Here is a 22,200-nt window from a genome sequence, read left to right as displayed (position 1 = left end):
TTAATTGATCACTCCCAAACATGGGCTTTTCACGGCCAATGCCGGAAACACAATCAATGCAAAACGACAGAACAAAACAACAACTGTTAAGGCCTGGTTTTCACAAGAAACGCAAGCATAAGCACAAAGCAACACACACAAACGCATTTGATTGGTGTTAATTAGTGTCTATTGTTGTAACAAAAGGCTCTAGTGAACAACAGGCTGCTGAGTTTGCGTATGCTGCTCGCGCGTATGCTTGCGTCGCTACAAATTTCCCTTTCGTAAAACGGTCGTTGCCATTTCTCAGAACGGTCGTTGCCATTTGAAACGGTCGATGCCATTTATAACGGTCGACTACACACTTCACTTCAAAGAAAATTAAAAGAAACAAACTAAGAAAAAATATTAGCAAAAGTTAAGCCAAAAAGGGAAAAAAAACATTTATAAAAGAAAAACTGGAGGAAGAAAAGAGTCCGACAATTTGAAGACTCGAAATCGGGTTCTTAGCCCTCACCCTAAACAGAACCCTAACCCGAACCCTAACTCATATGACCAGCGAGACACAATTCCCAGTAACCGCAACCTTTTGAGTTCTTAGACCTAATGAGTGTAATTCAGAGCTAAAAAATGGCATCGACCGTTTCAAATGGCAACGACCGTTCTGAGAAATGGCAACGACCGTTTACGAAAGGGAAATAAGCTGCGTCGCTAGTGAAACCAGGCTTAAGAATCCCAACCGGTCGGAGGTAATCCATTCGGCTATTTACAGGTGCAGCTGAGAGGTTGAACCAGGGACTAAAAGTAAAAAGTCTGTTTACTAGCCACGAGGCCCAAGTGAACCAGAGACTACCAGGATCAAATTTAAGGTGTGAGCAGAACGGGTCTTGAACCGGAGACTCCAGGGGCCCGTTTCTCGAAAGTCCCGAAAACTTTTCGGGCCCGAAAAGCCATTTGTGAAATTGCCAACCGCTTGTTTTGGAAAGCCGATCTTTTAACATGTATTTAAGGCAACAAAAAGAAAAATAACTGTTAAGTTTGACGAATTCAATCCTCTCCTTTCTTGAGATACAAAGGGAATTGGGACACCCGAAAACGTCCCGTAAAGTTTCGGGACTTTTGAGAAACGGGCCCCTGGTCACAATGCAAGCACCCCAACCACTTTCCCTATTCAGTTCAGCTCGACAACACGTGACATGATTATAGGGTAAAGGAGCCAATACCTGAGATTTACTGAGCCAATCAGGACGCTAGAAACGAAAATGCCAAGGTTGAAAATACAATCAATTCTTTTGTACCTTGTTGTGCCCAACTTTGAGCCTCCCATCCCGACCCAGGCATCTACATGCAACCATCCCAGAAGTTCAACCTGTGCAACAAATTAAAAAAAGACTTCTTTCAGTTAAATCGCTTATTTTATCTCAACAAAAATGGCAAACCTCTCAGAGAGGGCACTTTTTGACTGAGTAACGTTAAATTCATTACAGAAGCTGACAACGTAATGGCCCCACAAAGACACCACACAGATGCAAACAGCCAAGAATGCTACACACAGGAAAACGACTAAGCGGTTTTAGTTTTGAGTGTGATTGGTTCAAATGGTGGACTGCGATTTCTTTTATCCAATCACGAAGTGGTGTCGTATCAATCCAAAGCGATTACGAAATGACATTTAACCTTTCAAATACAAAAAGAAGAAAATAGCTAGGCCGAGAATTGATATAAAAGTAGAAAACAAGTTTTGACTTAATTACATGATAGCTGAACCTACAATATTTCGGTTCCAATACAGAGTCATAGTTAAAAATATTGCGCAAGCCTTTGGTCGTTTCTAAACCAACACTGGAATAGGGGAAAAGTATGGAGAAATTAATCTTTCATCACACAAACAAATTAGGGAATGAGCATTTTTATAGTGGTGTTTCACTTTTTCCCAACAAGTCTTCTCCAATTTTGTAGGTAGTAAAAGAAACAGGTCTAATTCCCTTGATGTAGAAAGCTCACCATCGCAGTATTAAAAAATAATAATGATGAAAACCATATTTAGTCTTCATCCATATGACGGCCCAACAGGTAACCTGTTTGTTCAATTGCAACCGACACTGATCATCCAATGAGTTAACAATAAATCATATCCAATCTGAGCAAATCCATGCAGCCAACTGTAGACGCGGGAAAAGAAGAGCGAGCCAATCACAATTGGTTTTGTTATTTTCGATTGGATGAGAATCACGTGCGAAATTCACTTAGCCAATCACCAAGCGTGACAGAACAAACTTTCCATCCCTCTGAAATGCATCTGAAATCTGACCTACCTTGTCCTGTAGCAATCCATCAATCCCGTCCCGAATCCCGAGGACTGAGTGGCCTTCATATAGAGCGGAGCGAACAAATGCACGCACCGCCGTACTCATACCACCCGCAGGGGCACCAATGTTGATCACAGCTAAGGTGTTGCCGGACTAAGATGATCACACAAAAGTAAGATAAAAGTTAGGCATAACTAGTACCAGGAAAGTAGTAGCAGGTGTCCAGCTTACGAACTTACTAGTTATCCTGTGGAAATAAGAAGCAATCTTAATGAATGATACAATCTAAATACAGAAAAAAATCGAATGACAAAAAAATTAATAATTTACTTGTTTCTTCACATTAATTTTTTTCTTTATTCTATCAATTCACACGAAGCCTTGATTTTCTTTCCTCCTTTACAGAAAATGGAGAGTCGTCTTTTCGACTTGAAACTAAAGAGTCGTCAAATTCAGAGCACAAAAATTGGCCTGCATTTAAATTGATTTGGTTCTTTCAAAAAATGATGCCCTGTGTGTCATTCAACATGGATCAACATATTCGGCAACAAAATGTTGGCCTCCTTGGTGGAAGGTTAAGCCACGAGTTCATCTTTGCGCAAAGTCTCCGTTCCACGGACAAATTTGGGGACGTAAAGGTCTTTTTAAACACGTATTTTGATAAATGCCGTGCTTTTGACTTTCCTAATTCGATGAAATAATTCGTAAACGAGTAGAAAACACGTCCTTTCTTGAAAGGCCGCCCCAACACATTCACGAAGAGATACCACAGTTATAGACCCAGTTTCGGATTTCGAGTTTCTTTCGGTCGCGAAATCTGGCAAATCTCGGATCACAAATCCTTTTTTGGATTTGCCGCTTTGACGGCAAATTTGCCATGTTTGAGGAGAACAGAATCTTTTTGGAAAATTGACACACTTTAATGCGAATTTCCTCTCCCATTTTAGTAAACCTATAATGCCGCTGAGAGATAAAGGCAACTGTGAGATAGCAACATCCTACACTCCTAAAAAACCACAATGAGAACCCAGATATTGAAATGGGAGAGAGATGTCAAAAGTGGCATACTTCGCACTTGCCGGAAATGTTACACTGGCTGGTTGATGGAGGTTCAACTTTCCTCAGCACCTTGAAGATTTCAATGTTACTCTTGAAGGTCCTAAAAGAGGATAACACATTTCTCTTTAATTAACCCTTCCATTCCCAAGATCAAAATGTTCATTCTCCTAACTAGTACCATAGGTTTCTTTGTTGGGTAGTCATGAGAATTTGGTGTTATATCAAGATGACACCTCTTCAGCTGATAATTATCTTCATGCTCAAAACCTGTCTCACTGACGTTTTCATTGAAATTGTGAGGAGAATTTACATGTGGTCACTCCTGAGAGTGAAAGGCTGAACAATTTACAATTGCGCCTGTCGTCCTCGTTGATTGCGACCGTCATAATCTACCCCTTTCACGCATTTTTTTTCGAGTTTGTTAGCAAACCTGCGTTCCCAACTGTTACAAAATCTAAGCGAGGATTGCCGCATTCATTTTCCACATAAGGTCAAACGAAGGTAAAATGGCAAGTGACCACGATTCAATCAACCAAAAGAGAATTACAGGAACTTTATAGGAAAGGAACTTTATTTAAGTGTCTAATCTTCTAGCGCCGTAGAGCACTAATCGGGGACACTGTAAATTGAAATTAACAAGTTAACGCAAATCAAATCAACTTATGGTTTTTGGGGAGAGGGGAAACCGGACTACCCGGAGAAAACCTCTCGGTGCAGAGTAGAGAACCAACAAACTCAACCTAAATATGACGCCGAGTCTGGGAATCGAACCCGAGCCACATTGGTGGGAGGCGGGTGCTCTCACCACTGCGCCATCCCTGCACCCCTCAATATAGATTAAAAACATTTATGAGTCATGAATGCGACTCAGCTCAGCTCTTGCTAAATCAAGCAAGACGTGAATGGAGACTTTCCAGTTGAATGTAAAACCAAACTAATTTTTCGACGTTCAACGAACCAATCAAACGAACCTAACGAACTAATCAAAAGGTGAGGCAAATTATACATGAATCCTGCGCTAAGCGGGGAAAATATGTACGAGCTTATTGGCTGAGAAAGTGGCGTGAGACTTGTAACTGAGCCAATCACCAATGGATATTTTGCAAAACGAAAGTAATCGACTGAAAAGCAATCCTTACTCTCATGTGGAGGTATTAATTAAAAGAAAACAACAACAACAACAACAACAACAACAATTGACGTTCCCGGCAAGAGTGTGAATAAAAAGCTATTAAATGCCGTACCTTCCCCTGAGCTGAACGACTTTTTCGAAGTCTTTTTTCTTTGTAGCCTCTTTCACCTCAAGGGTCTAAGATAAAACAAGACGCTCATTCAATTCAGAAGGTGTGCGAGCGCGCATTCAAATCTCCTATAGAAAGCTGGCATACATTACCTAAAGACTTCGTATACATAGTTCAATACATTATTTCTTTCCAAAAATGATAACAGTTTAAAACTGATCTCGGGACAATTAATGCGCGGTTTCTTCAGCGTGTTTTCGGATCGGCGACTGCTGTCTAGGCCCAGCATCGTTTGCTCAAACCTGGAAACGATGTCTGTTATTATTTCCCCTACGTAATCTAAAGCCCGGTTTACACTACAGACAATTTTCGGCACGGCTCGTGTGAAATTGGCACGGGTGCCTAACAAGAGCTCGGCAAACTTTGTTTACACTACCCCATTTTTACGGTATCAAAAATACCGTGCCAAAATTTTTGGGCCCGGGTAAGTTCTCTTGTAGACATGCGCAGTTCAATTATAATCAAGAACGTCCGCGTGATTTTGGTGGAGAATGAGCAGCCATCTTGAAATATACACACAAAAAAACCGCTAGCCTATATGAATTAAGGCTCAAATTTGGCCCTTTAAAGTGTTTACAGTACTTGCTCTATCCGAACCGTCCCTATTTTTTCAGCACCCGTACCATTTTTACCCGTGCTCGGACTACCTCGCCGAAGGTCTCAGCACGGGTACGAATTTTGGTTCGGCACGGATGAAATTTGGTGCTGAGAGGTTGTTTACACTCCAAATTTTATCCGAGCCGAACCTTTTTTTTGGGACCCGTGCCAATTTCACCCGAGCCGTGCCAAAAAATTTCTGTAGTGTAAACCGGGCTTAAAGGGGCTAGGTCACGCAAATTTAGGCAATTTCAGGACTGATCGAATGGTCATAGAATTAACTAAAATAACAAAATAACTGTTCAAAACTATAGAAGAACTCTAACAAAACACAGGGAACCGAAGAAGGGACATGGATGGACAAAACTGGAGAGGATTAAAATGGATTGAATTTGGGTAAATTTGAAAAACGTCGGCCCACCTTTTTTCAAATTTATATCAGTCTATATCAAAATTTCATTTACAAAGCTGGAAAATCATTCTCAGTTGTTATGTGGCCGTGATTTTGCAAATGAAAGACTCTTGCTCAGCCAATTTGACGTTTAGAGCTCATTAATGACAAAATTAAATAAAATTACCTAAAATAGCGTGACCTAGCCCCTTTAAAGCAGCGATCTTGAATTTCAAATAAAATTCATTGTCCCCAGAAGAAGAACCAAACCATAAAATTCGAAAATTTGGGAGACGTGTTAAGTTTTTATAGCAGATCAGTTTCACGCTCTTACTTCTACATATTTCTATTACATCCATTTTATTTTCATCGATATTAATACAGGGTATCTCATTTAGCTAAACGCTTGGTTTACCAAATCCCAGCAGACATAAATTGTTTCATATTCAGTACTTATTTGGTCTCTCCCCGCTTCAACATCAATAGACCATATTCGTATTCTCAGTATTGGACTGCAACTAGCTTGCAATGGAGGCTAATGAGGGGGACGATATTAATTATACAATGCTGATGCTATCTCAATTTTGATCGGCTAAAAGCACCCCGCTAATTCTAGATGGCGCTGTGTCATCGCGTCACATCTATAGACACTGGCATTTATGCATGTAGGTATGACGCGTTTTTGCAGACAATGAAGTTTTGTTTACATCTCGATATCGGGAACATTTTTGACAAGACCGTACAACTTAACTTTAGAATTTTGTTCAAAAGTTTCAGTTCGATTCAGTTTTTCCTGAAACGTTTTCAGATGTTTTAGGCTTAAATCCTTTCTGTAAACCTTTTGAATTCAGCTTTACATGTAATTCACGGCTGTCATTAATAAAGATGTTTACACTGAAACGTGTCATAGCGTGGCTTACTTTGTTGTTGTTCTGTGAAATGTCTCAACGCTTCTACATTTATAATTGTATAATAAAACAATTATTGGATTCGGTTTTCGCATGATAGCGAAATTATCAAGGCCTCGGTTTGTGTTATCCGCCTCAGCCTTCGGCTTCGGCAGATAACACAAACCTCGGCCTTGATATTTGCTTATTATAAAAAATATTTGCATTTGAAAAGATCATTTGCCTCCACTATAAGCTAGTTCCAATCCAATACTGAGAATTCCTCTACCTGGGCCCTCCACATTTATACTTTGGGGCGGGGGGGGAAGCTGTAGTGTCAACTATTGCTAGTTTAGGTAACTATTGCGTTAAGCGTTCGGTTATATACTCGATATATGTAGTTTGATTTAACCTCCCCCTCCCCTTACTCTAGCACAAAAACCGGTCTGGCACACCACTCTTTAACATAGTCCACGGGGAGGTAGGTTTCTTTGGTGTCAAAAGAACCGACAGAGGGCTTAATAGGCACCCATCCAAGAGAGTATAGGAATTCCGAGCACATCTATGGTAGTGTACACGGTACCTTAATCATTAATACCTTGCCACCATTTGAGAGTGCGGTGTTAACTTTGCGCGCTTGTAAAAGGGAGCTAAGCACAGTATGAATCGCCCAAGACTTCTGGCTTTCTCAGGTAAGTACGGTAAAGATTTGGTACTTATAAATTTGTATACAGGGTGACATTAAAAATTATCTCAGTTTACCAAATAAACAAACAAACGATACCTTTTCCACACATTCCATCAAGGGTCTCTTTATTATCCTATTTCCGTCAAGACAGACAACACAGGGTGCAGTGTCGGCTTTGGCATCGAGAACAGCAAGGGCTGCTTCAGCTCCCATGCGACATGACTAAAACAGGACATACAACAACTCAGCGACTCAGTTTTGTCACTTATCTCCGTGCATTTCAGAATGCAAGAAGCACAGTGCAAGGCGCCGGCAAGATGATCGATCAGCAGACTGTCACCAGCAGTAATTTAGTGTTCCACGTGAGCGTGCGCTCGTGAGAATGAACGCTGACCACAAGTAGTAGTAAGGAAAATTGCTTACATTTCGTTTCATGAACATACGAGTTTGCTCAAAGAAGGCATCTTTTCATTTACAAATTGACTTCAAAAGGAAACAGAACTAGTTAAACTTAGCCAAATCTGAAATTTTAAGCCTTATGACTTTGATAACAAACGAGTCATTAGCCATCAAAAACTGATTAGTTCATGGGCGGAAAAAGCCCTACTAAACCCATACATTATTAAGCATCGTTGCTTAGAGCTTATCTGGTATATCGCGTTCAAATGTTCGGAGCTAGCTCATTATGCGACGAACTTTCAATATTCAATACTTTATTCTCAACTGACTGATAAGAAAACGATAACCTTGTGCTAATGAATGACGTAAAACTTGTAAACAAAGATTCCCCTACATAAACAATGATAGCAGTACAAGACCCACCAAAATTCTGTCGAACGCCGAAGGAGCTCCACCCCTTTGCACGTGTCCAAGAATGGTAACCCTCGTGTCGTGTTGAAGTCTGGATTTGATTAGCTAATGAAGAAAGAACTGCACGAGTTATCTTATTGCTACGTCAGCGCAATGTGAGCTTAATGTGCTCTGAGGACTGGTTTTACTGGTAACGGAATCTCAACGTCGTTTTTTATTAGGATCAACCATTTCAAACGCCATGGGTTTAGCTTAGTGTCTTCTGCACGCGGCATTTGCCGTGGGAAAAGCTAAAGTTCTCGAAGTTCGAAGTTTTTCAACAGAACCATTTACGATTTTTCACTCAGCTTGTGTTGGTTGAAACGTGTTATTATAAAACTTCAGCTTTGGTCATGCTGATGGTTAATAAAGCCCACGAAAACCCATCAACAGTTTTAACCAAGGCCGGAGTTGGTTAAAAAATTGATAAAACACAAACCGTTTGCTTTTAATAGGTGGCATTAACTGTAGAATACCCGGCCACTCCAAAACACTTTAAAAAAAATTGCGGCTACATGGCTACACGGCTACTCTGTTACGGGCAAACGCGCAAACTGTGGTTGCGCGGCTACGTAGCTACATGGCCAAGTTCAAACAATGGCAAAAATTCTCACAGTATACCCACAGGCGCCTCAAGCACAGTGTGAGCATGGCCGACAAAAATATAAGGATTTGTATGGGAATCCAGATAAAAAGCTTAAGAGAATAGTTATATGAAAAACATTTAATTAAAAAGCCTAACCTTATTGCCATTGTGGATAGGTTCCTTCCTGTGTGGTTATTTTACAGATCCGACGCGATTTGAGCCATTTTACAATTTCTGGGTTGTCAACGGTTATAATAAAATCCCAAGGCTGGAGACTAAATTCGAACAAACTACGGTCTGTCACCCGTGTAAGGGTCAGTTTGTTATCAACGGTCGAAGCGGTGGCCACTCTTGTGATAAAGCACCGACTTCGAAAGCTGTTTTGTTGCAATATTCACCGCCTGACGTCGCTCGCAGGACTGCTATTGCGTTGATGGTGGGTTGAGATGGAAGTTCAATCCTTGTCAATTAATTCTGATGTGGAATTGTAACCGTGGGAACATTTTATCCAGGAATATTCGACTCGAATTGGTGGCTCCTGAGAATTTAGTCTCCAGCCTTGGGATTTTATTATACCGTTGACAATCCAGAAATTGAAAAATGGTTCAAATCGCGTCGGATCTGGAAAATACCCACACAGGAAGGAAGCTATCCACCATGGCAATAAGGTTAGGCTTTTTAATTATAATTTTTTCATATAATTATCTTCTTAAGCTTTTTATCGGGATTCCCATACAAATCCTTATATGAGCTTGGGGTGCCTGTGGTATACCTCGTTCTTAAAGCGCCAAAAATGTGAGGCATCCCATGGCGATGATCGTCCGTGATCCATGAAACAGATTGAAGTACAATGGAAATTTACATAAATTTCTAGTTTCTAAAGAAACTGCGGTGCTGCGTCAGTGGGCCGAAGTGCAACATGAAAATTTGGTTTTATCAAACGAGTTGATAAAGGTCGAATTACCACTGTGAAAGATTTGGAAAGCCGAAGTTTTGAGCGTTAGCCCTTCGTCAGAGAGAATGGAAGAATTGTGGGTGCTGTTGGTTTTTATGAGGGTGTGTGCGAATTTGTTAATAAATTAATGAAATGAGAGGCGTTCATTGATTTCGGGAATTCATTCCATGAAGATAGAGTGTATACCTAGTTGAAAGATGAATTTTTGTGCGAGATTTTTGCGGCTTTCTGTGTTCCCGTGGTGTAAAGATAGGCTGCAAATTGTCATGTTGTGGTGGGAGTGATTAGGAAGGTTAAAATGGCGCGCAACTGGTTTTGACGCATCTGTGTCATTTTTTTCTACATCTCGCAGGTGTTCGTGAAAGCGGTCCGCCAATCTTCTCCCTGTTTCGCTTATGTAGATCTTCTTACAAAGTGTACGGGTTATGAAATAGATAACATATGCGGAGATGCATGTAAAATGGTTAGTGATTTTAACGGATCGATTCGATCCTGAGACCTTAACCAGGACAAGTTTTGCATCGTGTGCGTGTACATTTGAAAGTTCCCGGTTGGTTGACAGACTCAAATGCGCTCCTAACTAAAAAATACCTACCTGTCGCGTTTGAATGAAATACGAGGTGGTAGAGGAAATATACGTTTAGTTTCGTCATCATTGCGGAGAATTTTGAAGTTTTTGCGAATGACATTTTTGACTGTAAGGTTCTGACTGCAAGGTTTTTTGAGGGTGAATGGAAATTTACATGGCCGTGTAGCGTAGCAAATTTCCCTTTCGTAAACGGTCGTTCCCATTTGAAACGGTCGTTGCCGTTTGAAATGGTCGATGCCACTTATAACTAACGGTCGACTACACACTTCACTTCAAAGAAAATTAAAAGAAACAAACTAAGAAAAAATATTGACAAAAATTAAGACAAAAAGGAAAAAAAAACATTTATAAAAGAAAAACTGGAGGAAAAAAAGAGTCCGGACATTTCCAGACTCGAACTCGGGTTCTTAGCCCTCACCCTAAACAGAACCCTAACCCGAACCCTAACTCATATGACCAGCGAGACACAATTCCCAGTAACCGCAACCTTTTGAGTTCTTAGACCTAATGAGTGTAATTCAGAGCTAAAAAATGGCATCGACCGTTTCAAATGGCAACGACCGTTCTGAGAAATGGCAACGACCGTTTACGAAAGGGAAATAGGCGGCCGCGTAGCCGCAAAGATGCGGAGCAACGTAGCCAAGTAGTCACGTAGAAGCGGATGGCAAACCAGCCAAACGAGCCGGCTCGTCAGCAGAGTCTACATGTCTTTGGAATTGATATCACTGTTGAAATATAAGTGCTACACAGTCCACGTTTGGTTAAAAACATTCCTTTACCTCTTGAATTTGATTAGAAGTCACAGGGTTTCCAGCATCATCCTGAGCTCCCTCCGCCACAATGACGACACACAAACGACGTCCACTGTCTCTAACCTTAAGACCAAGAAAACCGTGTGGATTGAAAAGCTGGCCTATAAAGCTAACTGCCCTGTGTGCATTCATGTCTGAATTTTTCCCTCTTTTTAAGAAGCAAATAAAAATTGAAAATGGAAACATGTATTCATTTAAATGATACAGGTTATAGAACTTTATTTTTTTTTAAATAGAACTTTATTTTCACACGATAATGTTTAAAGATGAATAGCTTGTGGGGTCGTGCACAAGTGAAATCAAATCAAATTAATACATATCAAATCATATTGGTTTTTGAGGAGAGGGAAAAACTGGAGTGCCTGGAGAAAACCCTCATGTGCATGACTTTTGCGCAGTTCCTGCTCATTTCGCAGATTACTGGCAGTTCAATTGCCCAGATCAGCTGTTGTCTATTATAGTATGAACTGTCCCAAATTTCGTGGATGAATGATATAAAAAAAAAATCAAAATATGTTCTTGCTTTTTCCCTAAATTCGGATAGAATCTCGTTCTCAAATGCACTATTCTTGTGTGAACAAACTTAGGTAGAAAGACATGCAAGAGTAGCAAGACATTGGGGCTGACACAACCAGAGCGTATCCTGGTTTCAGTAGCATGAAGCAATTGAGAGCATTCATTTGGTACTCCCTACTGGACAGGATGCTAATCCATTGCGTGGCTTCCCCCAGCAGTACATAATTTTATATGTACATGTATGTTTCTCATACCCATTTATACACTTAAGTGAAGAGAAACAGTGCAGAGGAAAGTTCCCTGTCTGAGGAAGCAACACAGTGATGGAGCCATGCTTTGAGCCAGCAACCCTAGGATCGCGGGTGAGGCATGCAAACTGCAACATCACCATGCCTCCTTTAATTGGACTTACCCTTTTTAGATGATTGCACATTCTTTCTTCCCATCCCTCCTTCACAGGCCATTCAGGAATAAAAACCTGGCAATAAAAGCTAACGATTACTTATTACTGACTTTACATTATTGTAAGTTACAGATATTGTTCTCAGCCACTATATACCGAATAGAAAATTATTTATTTCTCATTCATTTCCTTAAAACTGGATGACAGAGCTTAATATCTCTTATGTGCAGGCCAAAGGTCTCCTAACAGCATTGTAATAATTGTTACAACCAAAAAGTTGTTTCAGGCCCCAGTGCTATTTCCTCCTTATACCGAGAGTTAGGAAAATATAGCTCTAGGAATATCTCAGCATGCCAAAACTACCTTGATTTGACTGATCCCAGTACCGGATAAAAAGAAATATAAATGGAAATGTGCCAATAATATTGTTACAATAATTATGAAACCAAAGTTGAACCCAAATTAACCTGGTCCAATAATGTTGTCTAATACATATACACGTACTGCAGTCTATATAGTCAGGTGCCAGCACAAAAAATTCACAATTTTGCAAAAATCGTTAAAATCGCAAAAATTGCGACTCTTGTTGGGGACTATTGTTCTCTACCTTTTCAGTGTTCTACGATTTTTGCGATTTTTCGCAAAATTCGCAATTTTCGCATTTGCGTGCAAACCTGGACATAAGCAGACATTCAGTTTTCCTTTATCAGATCGGAGTATCCTAATATTTTAGCACAACTATTCACTATGAAAGCTTCTTTGTCTTTACCAAAACCAAATCAAAACAATATTGTTTCAATGTCTACAATCTTCCTCTTTCCATGAAAACAGTCCCCAAGTCATGAAAACTTGGAAATGAACGATCAACTTCATGTATCATTGGTACTCACATAATCTGCTCCAGCACCCAAGCCAGTGACAAGAGCCAGATAACTAAGAAAATCAAGAAAATAGAATAGCACAGCAACAGAAACAAGTCAGTAAAAGCAAAAAAACACGCTTAAATGAGGATTTAGTCAGAGCTTATCAATGCCTAACAGAGGTGACTCTGTTCCAATGAGCTGAATCCCTGATCTGGTAATGGTATTGAATCTGATCCCACCAACGTGTTGGCCAATGTGCCGGCCAATGCATCGGCCAACACATGACCGACATATCACCGACACACTACCAACACGTCGGCCAATACTCTAGAAACCACTATGTTTCCTCATGGTAGAGAGAGAGTCAATCTCTGTTGGCAACCAAAGAATGTCCCTGGCAAATCCTTGAGTTAAAACTTATAGTCTTTAATCAAGAGACAGGGAACTGCTGGGTCAATTAGGGACCCATCTGATTTTGCTTCCTCAGACTGTACTTGTTTTAAAACATTTTTTTATTCTTATTGAATCCCCTAACAAGTTGACTTTTATAAAATAACTATGCTAATTTAGCACATTGAACAATTCATCCTGTTTCAGTACGTACCGGGGTATTAGGGGAATACTGTAAATTTGTGCACCTTTTATACAGATGAATTTGAATGTTATTTTAAGGTGATATTTTAAATAAAGGAAATCTTAAAGACAAGAGACTTAATTGTCCTCACTAATCTCGATGTGTTCAGGAATCTTGCAATCAATGAGGTGTACACTAATTTCGATAAGCATCACAAAGAGTCCAGTATTAGACACCTTAAGATACCCCGATTTTCACGCAAGAGTACAGCTAGAGCCATTTTGAACTCATTAAATGATCATATGACCGCGTCCTTCCCGTAAAAGCTACACGTTTTCCCGGGGTAATCAGTGGTCTACACGTGAGTTTGCGCCCGGTAAAAATGGAGAAACAGGTAAGTTTTTATGGTCTTTAAGTTTGCTTATTAGACCAGAATAGTGTTCAGATTCTTGGATAAAAAATAGTTTTTCTGATTTGAAGCGTTTTGGAATTATGAAAAAGTTTTGTTGAGGCACAAATGTGGAGAAATTTTTGCTTGTCAAAAGGTCGTGCTGCTTACCAAAACATGCGATGACTGAGGTGTAGTCTCTTCGCGAAATTTTAGTTGAGACACATTTCAGTGAAACAGACTTAAAATACCACAGGTCATGAACCACGATGAAAAAAATCTAAATTCAAATTACATACTTTTTGTTGACTTGAAAGGATACTTCTTGATTAAAACGTTTTGATAGAGGTAAAGGAGGCTTCTTCCATTTTTGAGGCTAAGGCATATTTGTAGCACATTGTAAGAAAAGACAAAAAAGTCAATTAAATCTGATAAAAAATGTTTTTGGCTTATTTCAGACGATGTTCAGATGGCATATGAAACACGATATAAAACAATCGTAATAGCCAACCTTATCTTCTGAGCTGCCATCTTGCTTCAGATTGTACCTGGTGTCACCTGGTGTATCTTAAGTTTGATTGGTTTTCCGTGTAACCGAGTACGGGTACGGGTAATCCTACCCGGGATTACCCGTACCCGTACCCAGAACCGGGCTATCTTAACCTCTCTATTAGCACTTATTTAATATCGTTTTTATATTTAACATCTCTCGTATAAAAAAACAAGTTAATAGGAAACAGTGGAAGCCATCGAGCCACACTAGACATAAATCTAAAACTAAATCTAAATGAGCAAGTACTTGCAACAAGCAGTCAAAAGCAAAAAATACTACGAAGACTCCAGCTCTTTGAATCGCAAGCTGGAACATTCGCACCATGTGCCCTGGTCTCTCCACAGATCTTCAGCTAATGGACGACTCCCACAAGACCGCCATCATCAACAAGGAGCTGGCATGACTCAACAGCAATGTCGCCTGTATCCAGGAAAACCGGCTGGCCGACAGTAGGTCACTTATGGAAAGAGACTACACCTTCTTCTGGCAAGGCCTGTCCCAGGATAAGCCAAGGCAGTACGGCGTAGGTTTTGCCGTGAGGAACTCACTGATTTCCACCACAGAAATTACCTCCGGAGGGTCATCGAGAATTCTTACTCTTCGCATGAAAACATCGGCGGCCTTTGTGAACATCATATCCGCCTACGCCCTGACTCTGACCTCCACCCCAGAAGCCAAGGATCAATAATTCTACGAGGCTCTGCAGGGAACAATATCTGGAATCCCAAGTTCTGAGGGCATATATTTGTTGGGCGATTTCAAAGCTCGTGTTGGGACCGACTGGCAAGCATGGTCTACCCCGCCTCGGCCACTTCGGCATCGGCAGAATGAATGAGAACGGGCAGAGGTTGCTTGAACTCTACTGTCACCACGGCCTCTGCATGACCAACAGCTACTTTAAGTGTAAGGAGCTGCACAAAGTGTCTTGGAGACACCGTCGGTCCTGCCACTGGCACCAGATAGACCTCGTCATCACTAGGAGAGCGGACCTCAGCAGTGTCCTCCACACAAGAAGCTATCACAGCGCTGACTGTGACACGGACAACTTGCTCGTTGCAAGCAATATCAGGCTGAAGCCCAGAAAGATCCACCATGGCAAGATCAATTAGGGTCGCGCCCGCATCATTACTGGTGGCACTTCCGACCACGTTAAGGCTCAGAGCTTCCCTGACAGCCTCAACGAGAAACTTGCTACGCAACCGACAACCAGCAACCCAGATGCCAAATGGTCTGACTTCCCTGATGCCATCTATGACTCAGCCATGGCTGCATTCGGCAAGAAAGAACGCAAGAATACTGACTGGGTTGAGGCTTGCTGGGAAGAAATGCAGCCAGTCACAGAGGCCAAGAGGAAAGCAATGCTGGCTCACAAGCAGAACCCTTCCCCAAGCACACAGGATACCCTTCAAGCAGCTAGCAGCAAGGCCTAGCAGACCACCCGCTGCTGTGCCAACAAGTACTGACAGAACCTATGCGCCAAAATCCAGCCAGCAGCAGACTGTGGTCATGCAAAGGGGATGTATGAGGGCATCAAAACTGCCACCGGCCCTACAAGCGTCAAAACAGCCCCACTCAAATCAAAGACTGGCGAGGTCATCACTAATCAGAGCATGCAGCTGCAGCGTTGAGTGGAGCATTATCTCGAGCTCTACTCAACCCAGAACATCGTCACAGACACTGCTCTTAATGCCCTGCATGGGTTGCCAGTCGTAGAGGAGCTTGACAACACGCCAACACTGGAAGAGCTCAGCATAGCCATCGACGGTCTCGCCTGTGGCAAGGCACCAGGGAAGGATGGTATCCAACCGGACGTTTTGAAGCATGGGAAGCAAACCATCCATCAAAATTAATGCTTCATGAGCTCCTCTTCCTGTGCTGGGAGCAAAGTACCATCCCCCAAGACTTGAGAGATGCCAACATAGTCACCCTGTACAAGAACAAGGGTCACCTTGACCCGCCTGCAGAGCCTTGCTTTGCAAGTCTACCCCAAGTCACAGTGTGGCTTCAGAGCCGGGATGTCCACAGTGGACACAATCTTCTCCCTCCGTCAGCTGCAGGAGAAGTGTTGAGAGCAGCAGCAGCCATTGTTCCTCGCCTTTGTGGACCTCATTAAAGCTTTTGACTTGGTGACCAGAAGCGGGCTCTTCAAGATCCTGGCGATCATCACCTCCTTTCACCAGGACATGCATAGTATGGTCTGCTTCGATGGGGCCACCTCCAATGCCTTCCCAGTCAGCAGTGGCGTAAAGCAGGGCTGTGTCCTTGCTCCAACCCTGTTCAAGATTTTCTTCTCAATGCTGCTCCAGTATGCCTTTGTGGACTTCGCGCCAAAACCAAAGCTTACGTGGTGCTCATACGGGAGCTGCTGTTTGCAGATGACTCTCCTTTAACATCCCACAGCAAGGAGGGCCTCCAACATCTCGTAGACAAGCTGTCCCACCCCTGCAAGGAGTTTGGGCTAACGATCAGCCTCAGAAAGACCAACATCCTTGCGCAAGGTGCTGAATTCCCCCCCAGTCATCACCATCGACAACACAGAGCTGGAGGTTGTGGATACCTTCACAGGGCTCGAAATTGCGACCAATACGGTCGCTAAAGCGACTAACTTTTTCTCCTTGGCGACTAAAATTGTCGTTTAGTTGCCACTTTGGGGACCGGAATTTTGCATGATTTAGATGTACAATAAAGCATTAATTGTCTTGTCTTGCTTTGTGTTCGTCATAAAAAAATGGGCTAAATTGCACTTAATAAGCCACATTCCCTCCAAACTTTATCGACTTCTGTTCGCAATATTTCTGCGACTCCATTACAGTTTCTCTCTTGGAACCGCAGGAACCGCAGGCGCAGAATTTTGCAAAACGACAGCTGAACGGAAGTGACTGACTTTTGCGTGGTTCCGCGTGAACACATGCGACGTATATCAGCATGGAGAATAAATTAGTACCGGTAAGTGGGGAAGATTTAAAACATTTCCCTACTTCTCTCTTGGGTAATGAAAAGGATGCCAAAAGCGTTTGGCTCCCAATAGCTACAAAGATAGCGGCTTGAAACTTTTATTTACTGTTCAAGTTTGGGCAAGATTGTTTTGTAGAAGTATGTATTTTTTGTTTTTGTATTTACGTACTTATTGTATGAATGTGTCCCACGCCTTACCGGACGATATCAAACACTTCCAACAAGCGGAACCCGAACATTACTTCAACTATACAAACTGGCGACTTAAAATTTGCATCTGGCAACTATATTTTTCCAGTTGGTCGACAAAAGGCGACCTAACGAGTTTTTTAATTTTGAGCGCTGCAGTTCACCTACTTGGGCTGCACCGTGTCAAGCTTGACTTCGCTCTATGCTGAGATCAGCTTCAGGATCGCCAAAGCAGCTGCTGTCATGGCCAAAGTCAACAAGCGAGTGTGGGGCAATGACCTGTTGAGCGAAAGGACCAAGATGTGCGTCTACCAAGCTTGTGTCCAGTTGACTCTCCTTCATGGCAGCGAGTCGTGGAAGACCTTTGCCAGACAAGAGCGGCGACTCAACGGATTCCACCTCCACTGCCTTCCGTGCCTGCTGCACATCAGGTGGCAGGACAGAGTCACTTACACCGAGGTCCTGGAGCGTGCTAGCTCCCTGAGCATGCCATCACCGCTCATTCAGCGACGCCTCCGATGGCTCGGCCATGCACATCGCATGGAGCTTGACCACCTGCCAAGAGAAATCCGTTATGGAGAACTGTGGGAGGGCATCCGTGACGTGGGTTGATCGCTGCTGCCCTACAAGGACGTCATCAAGCGAGACTTGTGATCTGCACTAATCGACACCAGTGAATGGGAGGACATTGCCAAACACCGAGATACACGGCGGCAAAGTGTCAAAGTGGGGGTTTCAAAGGCAGAAGCAAATGCTAGAGTCCAGGCTACATGCAAGAGAGGGGCGAGGAAAGAACGCGCAGCCTCTGTGCCTGATTCCACAAGGCACGTCTGCGCCTGCAAATGCAACAGAGAGATCGGGCTACACAGTCATACAAGATCCTGCCCAAATCCCCAGCGCTAACCATCGCCTCTTCGAGCGAGGATGCCACTAAATCCTAACATAATGCTTACTATACATTAACACATTAATACAGTTATGTATCTTATTGTTGGGAATACAGTGCAGAAAGCAGATGCTTACAGATTTAACAGGGCGTCTTGTGGGAAACATACAGCTGTACTGTAACTCTGGGGGTATTTACACGAGACTGGGAAAAAATCAAGACTGGTATGAACTTGTACTGACGTGAAATTTTTGCAGTTGTTTACATGAAACCGGGATGAAACGCTTGGTGCCTGGTTTCAGGATGAAATGATATGATCTTTTCTCTAATAAATATATCACTAACCCAAAAGCTTACAGGCTTGAAATTTCTGGACCCGGTTTAAGATTTGTTGTCATGTACATGAATTCAGACCGGTACAAGTCTGCTTCTCGTCACAGTCCAGCAACCGAGACGAAGTCAGGCCGGTCCCATTTATTAAAATGGAAGCCAATACGGACTCATGCCGGTCTGAATTCATCCCGGTATCATGATGTAAATACCCCACACATCTTACCCACAGTGCCTTCCCATCACTTCAAGAACAAATGTCCTCTGGTGGCTGAAAGAAGAGACACAGATCAAGTAACAATGGTTTCTTGCACTAATATGTTCATACAACAGTTTTGCTTTAATTGTACAAAATAGAGCAAGGCAAGTTAAGTGCTAAATGTCCATACAGGACAATTAAATGAGGAGCACAAATGCATGTACATGAAATGCTAGTATTTACCTGGATGCTGTTGTCGTAATTGCATCTACAGCTTCAAATATCCTGTGCAGTGCAGAGTCTGCACCAATAGTCATGTCGGTACCGCAGAAATCATTGTCGATTGAGCCAACCTGAAATGAGAAACAAATTTCTTGTTTGCGACAAAAAGTAAAATAAATATGCCAAAATTTAATATAATAAAAACTTTAAACAAAATTCTTTTTCTATGTTATTATTCTTTCTTTTATCTGTTAGATAGTATGCACACATTATATTTATTTAATATGATTAGGCAATTTAGCTGGTCATATTCTCTGGAATGATCGACCCTCTCAATTTGTGTTCAAAGATCTAGATAGAGATATAAAAATAAACACTTAACGACTGGTCCCGAGGGAAACAGTTAATTTTGTTTCTGGAGAATCTCAATGTTTTGAAGTTCGAGGGAAACAAGTGATTTGTTACATAAATGTAGCACAAAAAAATAAACGTACAATGGCAACAGCAATGGTGGTCGTTGGTCAACATTAGCCGGTAACAGTGCACTGTTACCCTCTGACATCATAGCTTTTTCACTGTTGCCCGCTCAGAGACTTTTGGTGGGAAACAGTTTTATTGTTAGATGTCACATGACCTTGAAGTAACCAATGAGAGCACGCGCTTAGGGAAAAAATTTAGCAATATAACAATAATTTTATTGGCCTCTAAGAGTTGCTCTGACAGTGCAGGAGAAAGCAGTCAGGCTGTAAATATTATGGTGTCACCCTCTGACTATGCTAGTATGAAGTAAGAAGTGTATAGTAAAAACTGGAAAAAAATCTCACCATCCCAACAATATTGAGAGCATTATTTTTCGATGCAACCTCCTTGGAAATGGCACCTATTGAAAAAAATTTAAACTTATTCAATATTCACCGCTATTTACCAGAAATTAACCTATACAGTGCATATTGCATATTTTGTATTCTGTTCCCACTTTTTTCCACCGGAACAAAAAAGTTATCACTTGTATTCGACCTCATGAATCACTTACCAGATTCCACAAGCTCTGCTAACAGTCCTTGCCATTCCTGCCTAAAAAGGTTTGCACCCGTCAAACTTCCATCACCTCCAATAACAATCTAGCACAAAAGAAGAAAGCTGTGATCTGTGATCTATGTTTCTGATTTCTGACCTGACAGTAACTCATTGCTGCCTAATTGCTGCTAGTCTTCATCAAAACTGACAACTAAATGCATGCATGTGGAGGCTACAACTATAGCCTTCAGATGACTCACCCATACAAGTAAAAATTGCTTGAATCAACAAAATCTGTGCATGTGCAGGCCACAACTACAGATCTATACAATACACCTTATTCCAAAATGGCTGCTGATTTATGCAGATACAAATTGGCCCTTGTTGCCTCGTTCAAGATAAAATATTCTTTTGAATTTTAAGCTTAAGAACGAGGCATCAAGGACTTATTTGAATAAAAACAAAAGAATATTTAAATGGCTGCCATTTTGGAATAAGGTGTATGTACTTCAGGCCATAGCTGCTTAAAAGGTAGATAACGCTATCCACCAGACAGCGCAATTGGTTTCACTATGACTTATCCACTAGATATCCGCCGGAGGATGCTATCGATCGTTTGAACTGGGGCCATCGTTTGAACAGCATTGGGCCAGATGACTCACCCATACATTCAAGTACATCATGTACACATGCTTGGGTCAATTAAGCCTGTCTTTCTTCAATGATCAGTAGGGATTAATAACGTACAAAAGCCACCACCATATTGAAGTAGGTGTTCTTTGCACTATGAAATATTTTACTCACCAAATTGGTTATTCCTAAGGTCACCATGTTTTTAGCAGCTTTGAGTCTGCCTTCCCGCACTCTAAAGTCCGCACATCTTGCACTCCCTATCACAGTTCCTCCCTTGAAAAATACAATATTATTACATTATATAATAATTATCTTATATTAGTACTATATTATACTATATTATAATAAATTCTATTTTACTTAACCCTAATTCATGCCCAAGGGTGCCCAGCACTGACAAGTAAATTTAAATCATCTGATGTGAGACAGAGTAAAATCTGTAATTAAGGGTCACTCTTCGCATTATAGAAAAAAAAGGAAAGGAACTTTATTTAAGTGTCTAGTCATTATAGCGCTGGAGCGCTAATTGGGGACACTGTAAACTGAAATGAACAATGAAAGTAAATCAAGTCAAATGTTGGTTTTTTGAGGAGAAGGGAATACTGAGTGCCCGGAGAAAACCTCTCGGTGCATAGTAGAGAACTAACAAACTCAGCCCACATATGACGCTGAGTCCGGGAATCGAAACCAGGCCACATTGGTGGGAGGCGAGTGCTCTCACCACTGTGCCATCCCTGCACCCCTAAGAACTTATTATGATAAACCAATGTAGACCTACCAATTGGATTATCCCAGACATCTCCTCCCACTTGACCTCTTTGATGTTATCCCCACCATCTACAAGACCTTGGTACCCCTGAAAAGAAGTTAACTATAACAATACTGTAGCATTACAGCACTTAGGTACCCATATTGGTAATTTGGTTGCTTTACTTTAATTATCACTTCATCAGAAACAACCTCTGGGTTGCAGCAAACACAATGCCCAAGCTAGCTCATACATGTAACTCCTGAATAGGGGCAGATTATAGACAGGTTGCCAGTTTGTTGGAAATGTGAAGGGTTGGAACAAAGGAGAGAACAGTTACCTCAACCCACTGATAATTATGTCCCAGGATTTAACTAGCTTTGCATGACACTATATTTAAATGTTTCAATCGGTTGCCAATTATTATAATTGCAATTGCTCCTTCAGAAAAACAAATTCATGCTGGCCAGTGATTACAGTCATTATGCAACAGTCTTGTGAACTGCTTTAATAATATTATTCTTCTAAATTACTCTTCCTATAATATTCATGGAGATTTGTTTCCAAGAAAAGTACCATGATCTAAAACATTAACTTGAATAGTCCAGCTGGCTGCCCATCAGGTCCAGAAATGCAAAAATTAGATGCACTCAAAATAGAGTCCTAAAGTGTCATGTCATAAAAAATTAAATTGGTGAAATTATGCGATTTTTCAGGGTATT

At 41.5% G+C, this 22,200-nt stretch overlaps 1 protein-coding gene across 3 annotated transcripts in view; it reads right to left on the bottom strand.

Moving 5' to 3' along the window:
* LOC138004222 (ATP-dependent 6-phosphofructokinase, muscle type-like) overlaps nt 1–22,200 on the bottom strand; it is a 38,664-nt gene that overhangs the window by 11,515 nt on the left and 4,949 nt on the right. For all 3 annotated transcript variants that reach the window (XM_068850695.1, XM_068850693.1, XM_068850692.1), the window contains 15 exons: nt 21,509–21,586; nt 20,902–21,003; nt 20,114–20,201; nt 19,905–19,960; nt 19,102–19,211; nt 18,886–18,930; nt 12,812–12,854; nt 11,931–11,996; nt 10,970–11,065; nt 8,034–8,126; nt 7,308–7,433; nt 4,592–4,656; nt 3,357–3,447; nt 2,295–2,441; nt 1,278–1,348 (listed from right to left, as the gene is read on the bottom strand). In XM_068850695.1, the coding sequence (XP_068706796.1) occupies nt 1,278–1,348; nt 2,295–2,441; nt 3,357–3,447; nt 4,592–4,656; nt 7,308–7,433; nt 8,034–8,126; nt 10,970–11,065; nt 11,931–11,996; nt 12,812–12,854; nt 18,886–18,930; nt 19,102–19,211; nt 19,905–19,960; nt 20,114–20,201; nt 20,902–21,003; nt 21,509–21,586 (1,277 nt within the window). The remainder of the gene's footprint in view (nt 1–1,277; nt 1,349–2,294; nt 2,442–3,356; nt 3,448–4,591; nt 4,657–7,307; nt 7,434–8,033; nt 8,127–10,969; nt 11,066–11,930; nt 11,997–12,811; nt 12,855–18,885; nt 18,931–19,101; nt 19,212–19,904; nt 19,961–20,113; nt 20,202–20,901; nt 21,004–21,508; nt 21,587–22,200) is intronic.

This window comes from Montipora foliosa, chromosome 5 (genome assembly GCF_036669935.1).
Source record: "Montipora foliosa isolate CH-2021 chromosome 5, ASM3666993v2, whole genome shotgun sequence".
Classification (NCBI taxonomy): Eukaryota; Metazoa; Cnidaria; class Anthozoa; order Scleractinia; family Acroporidae; genus Montipora; species Montipora foliosa.
The sequence above is the reverse complement of the archived record's forward strand: the minus strand, read 5'-3'. Positions and strand labels throughout refer to the sequence as shown.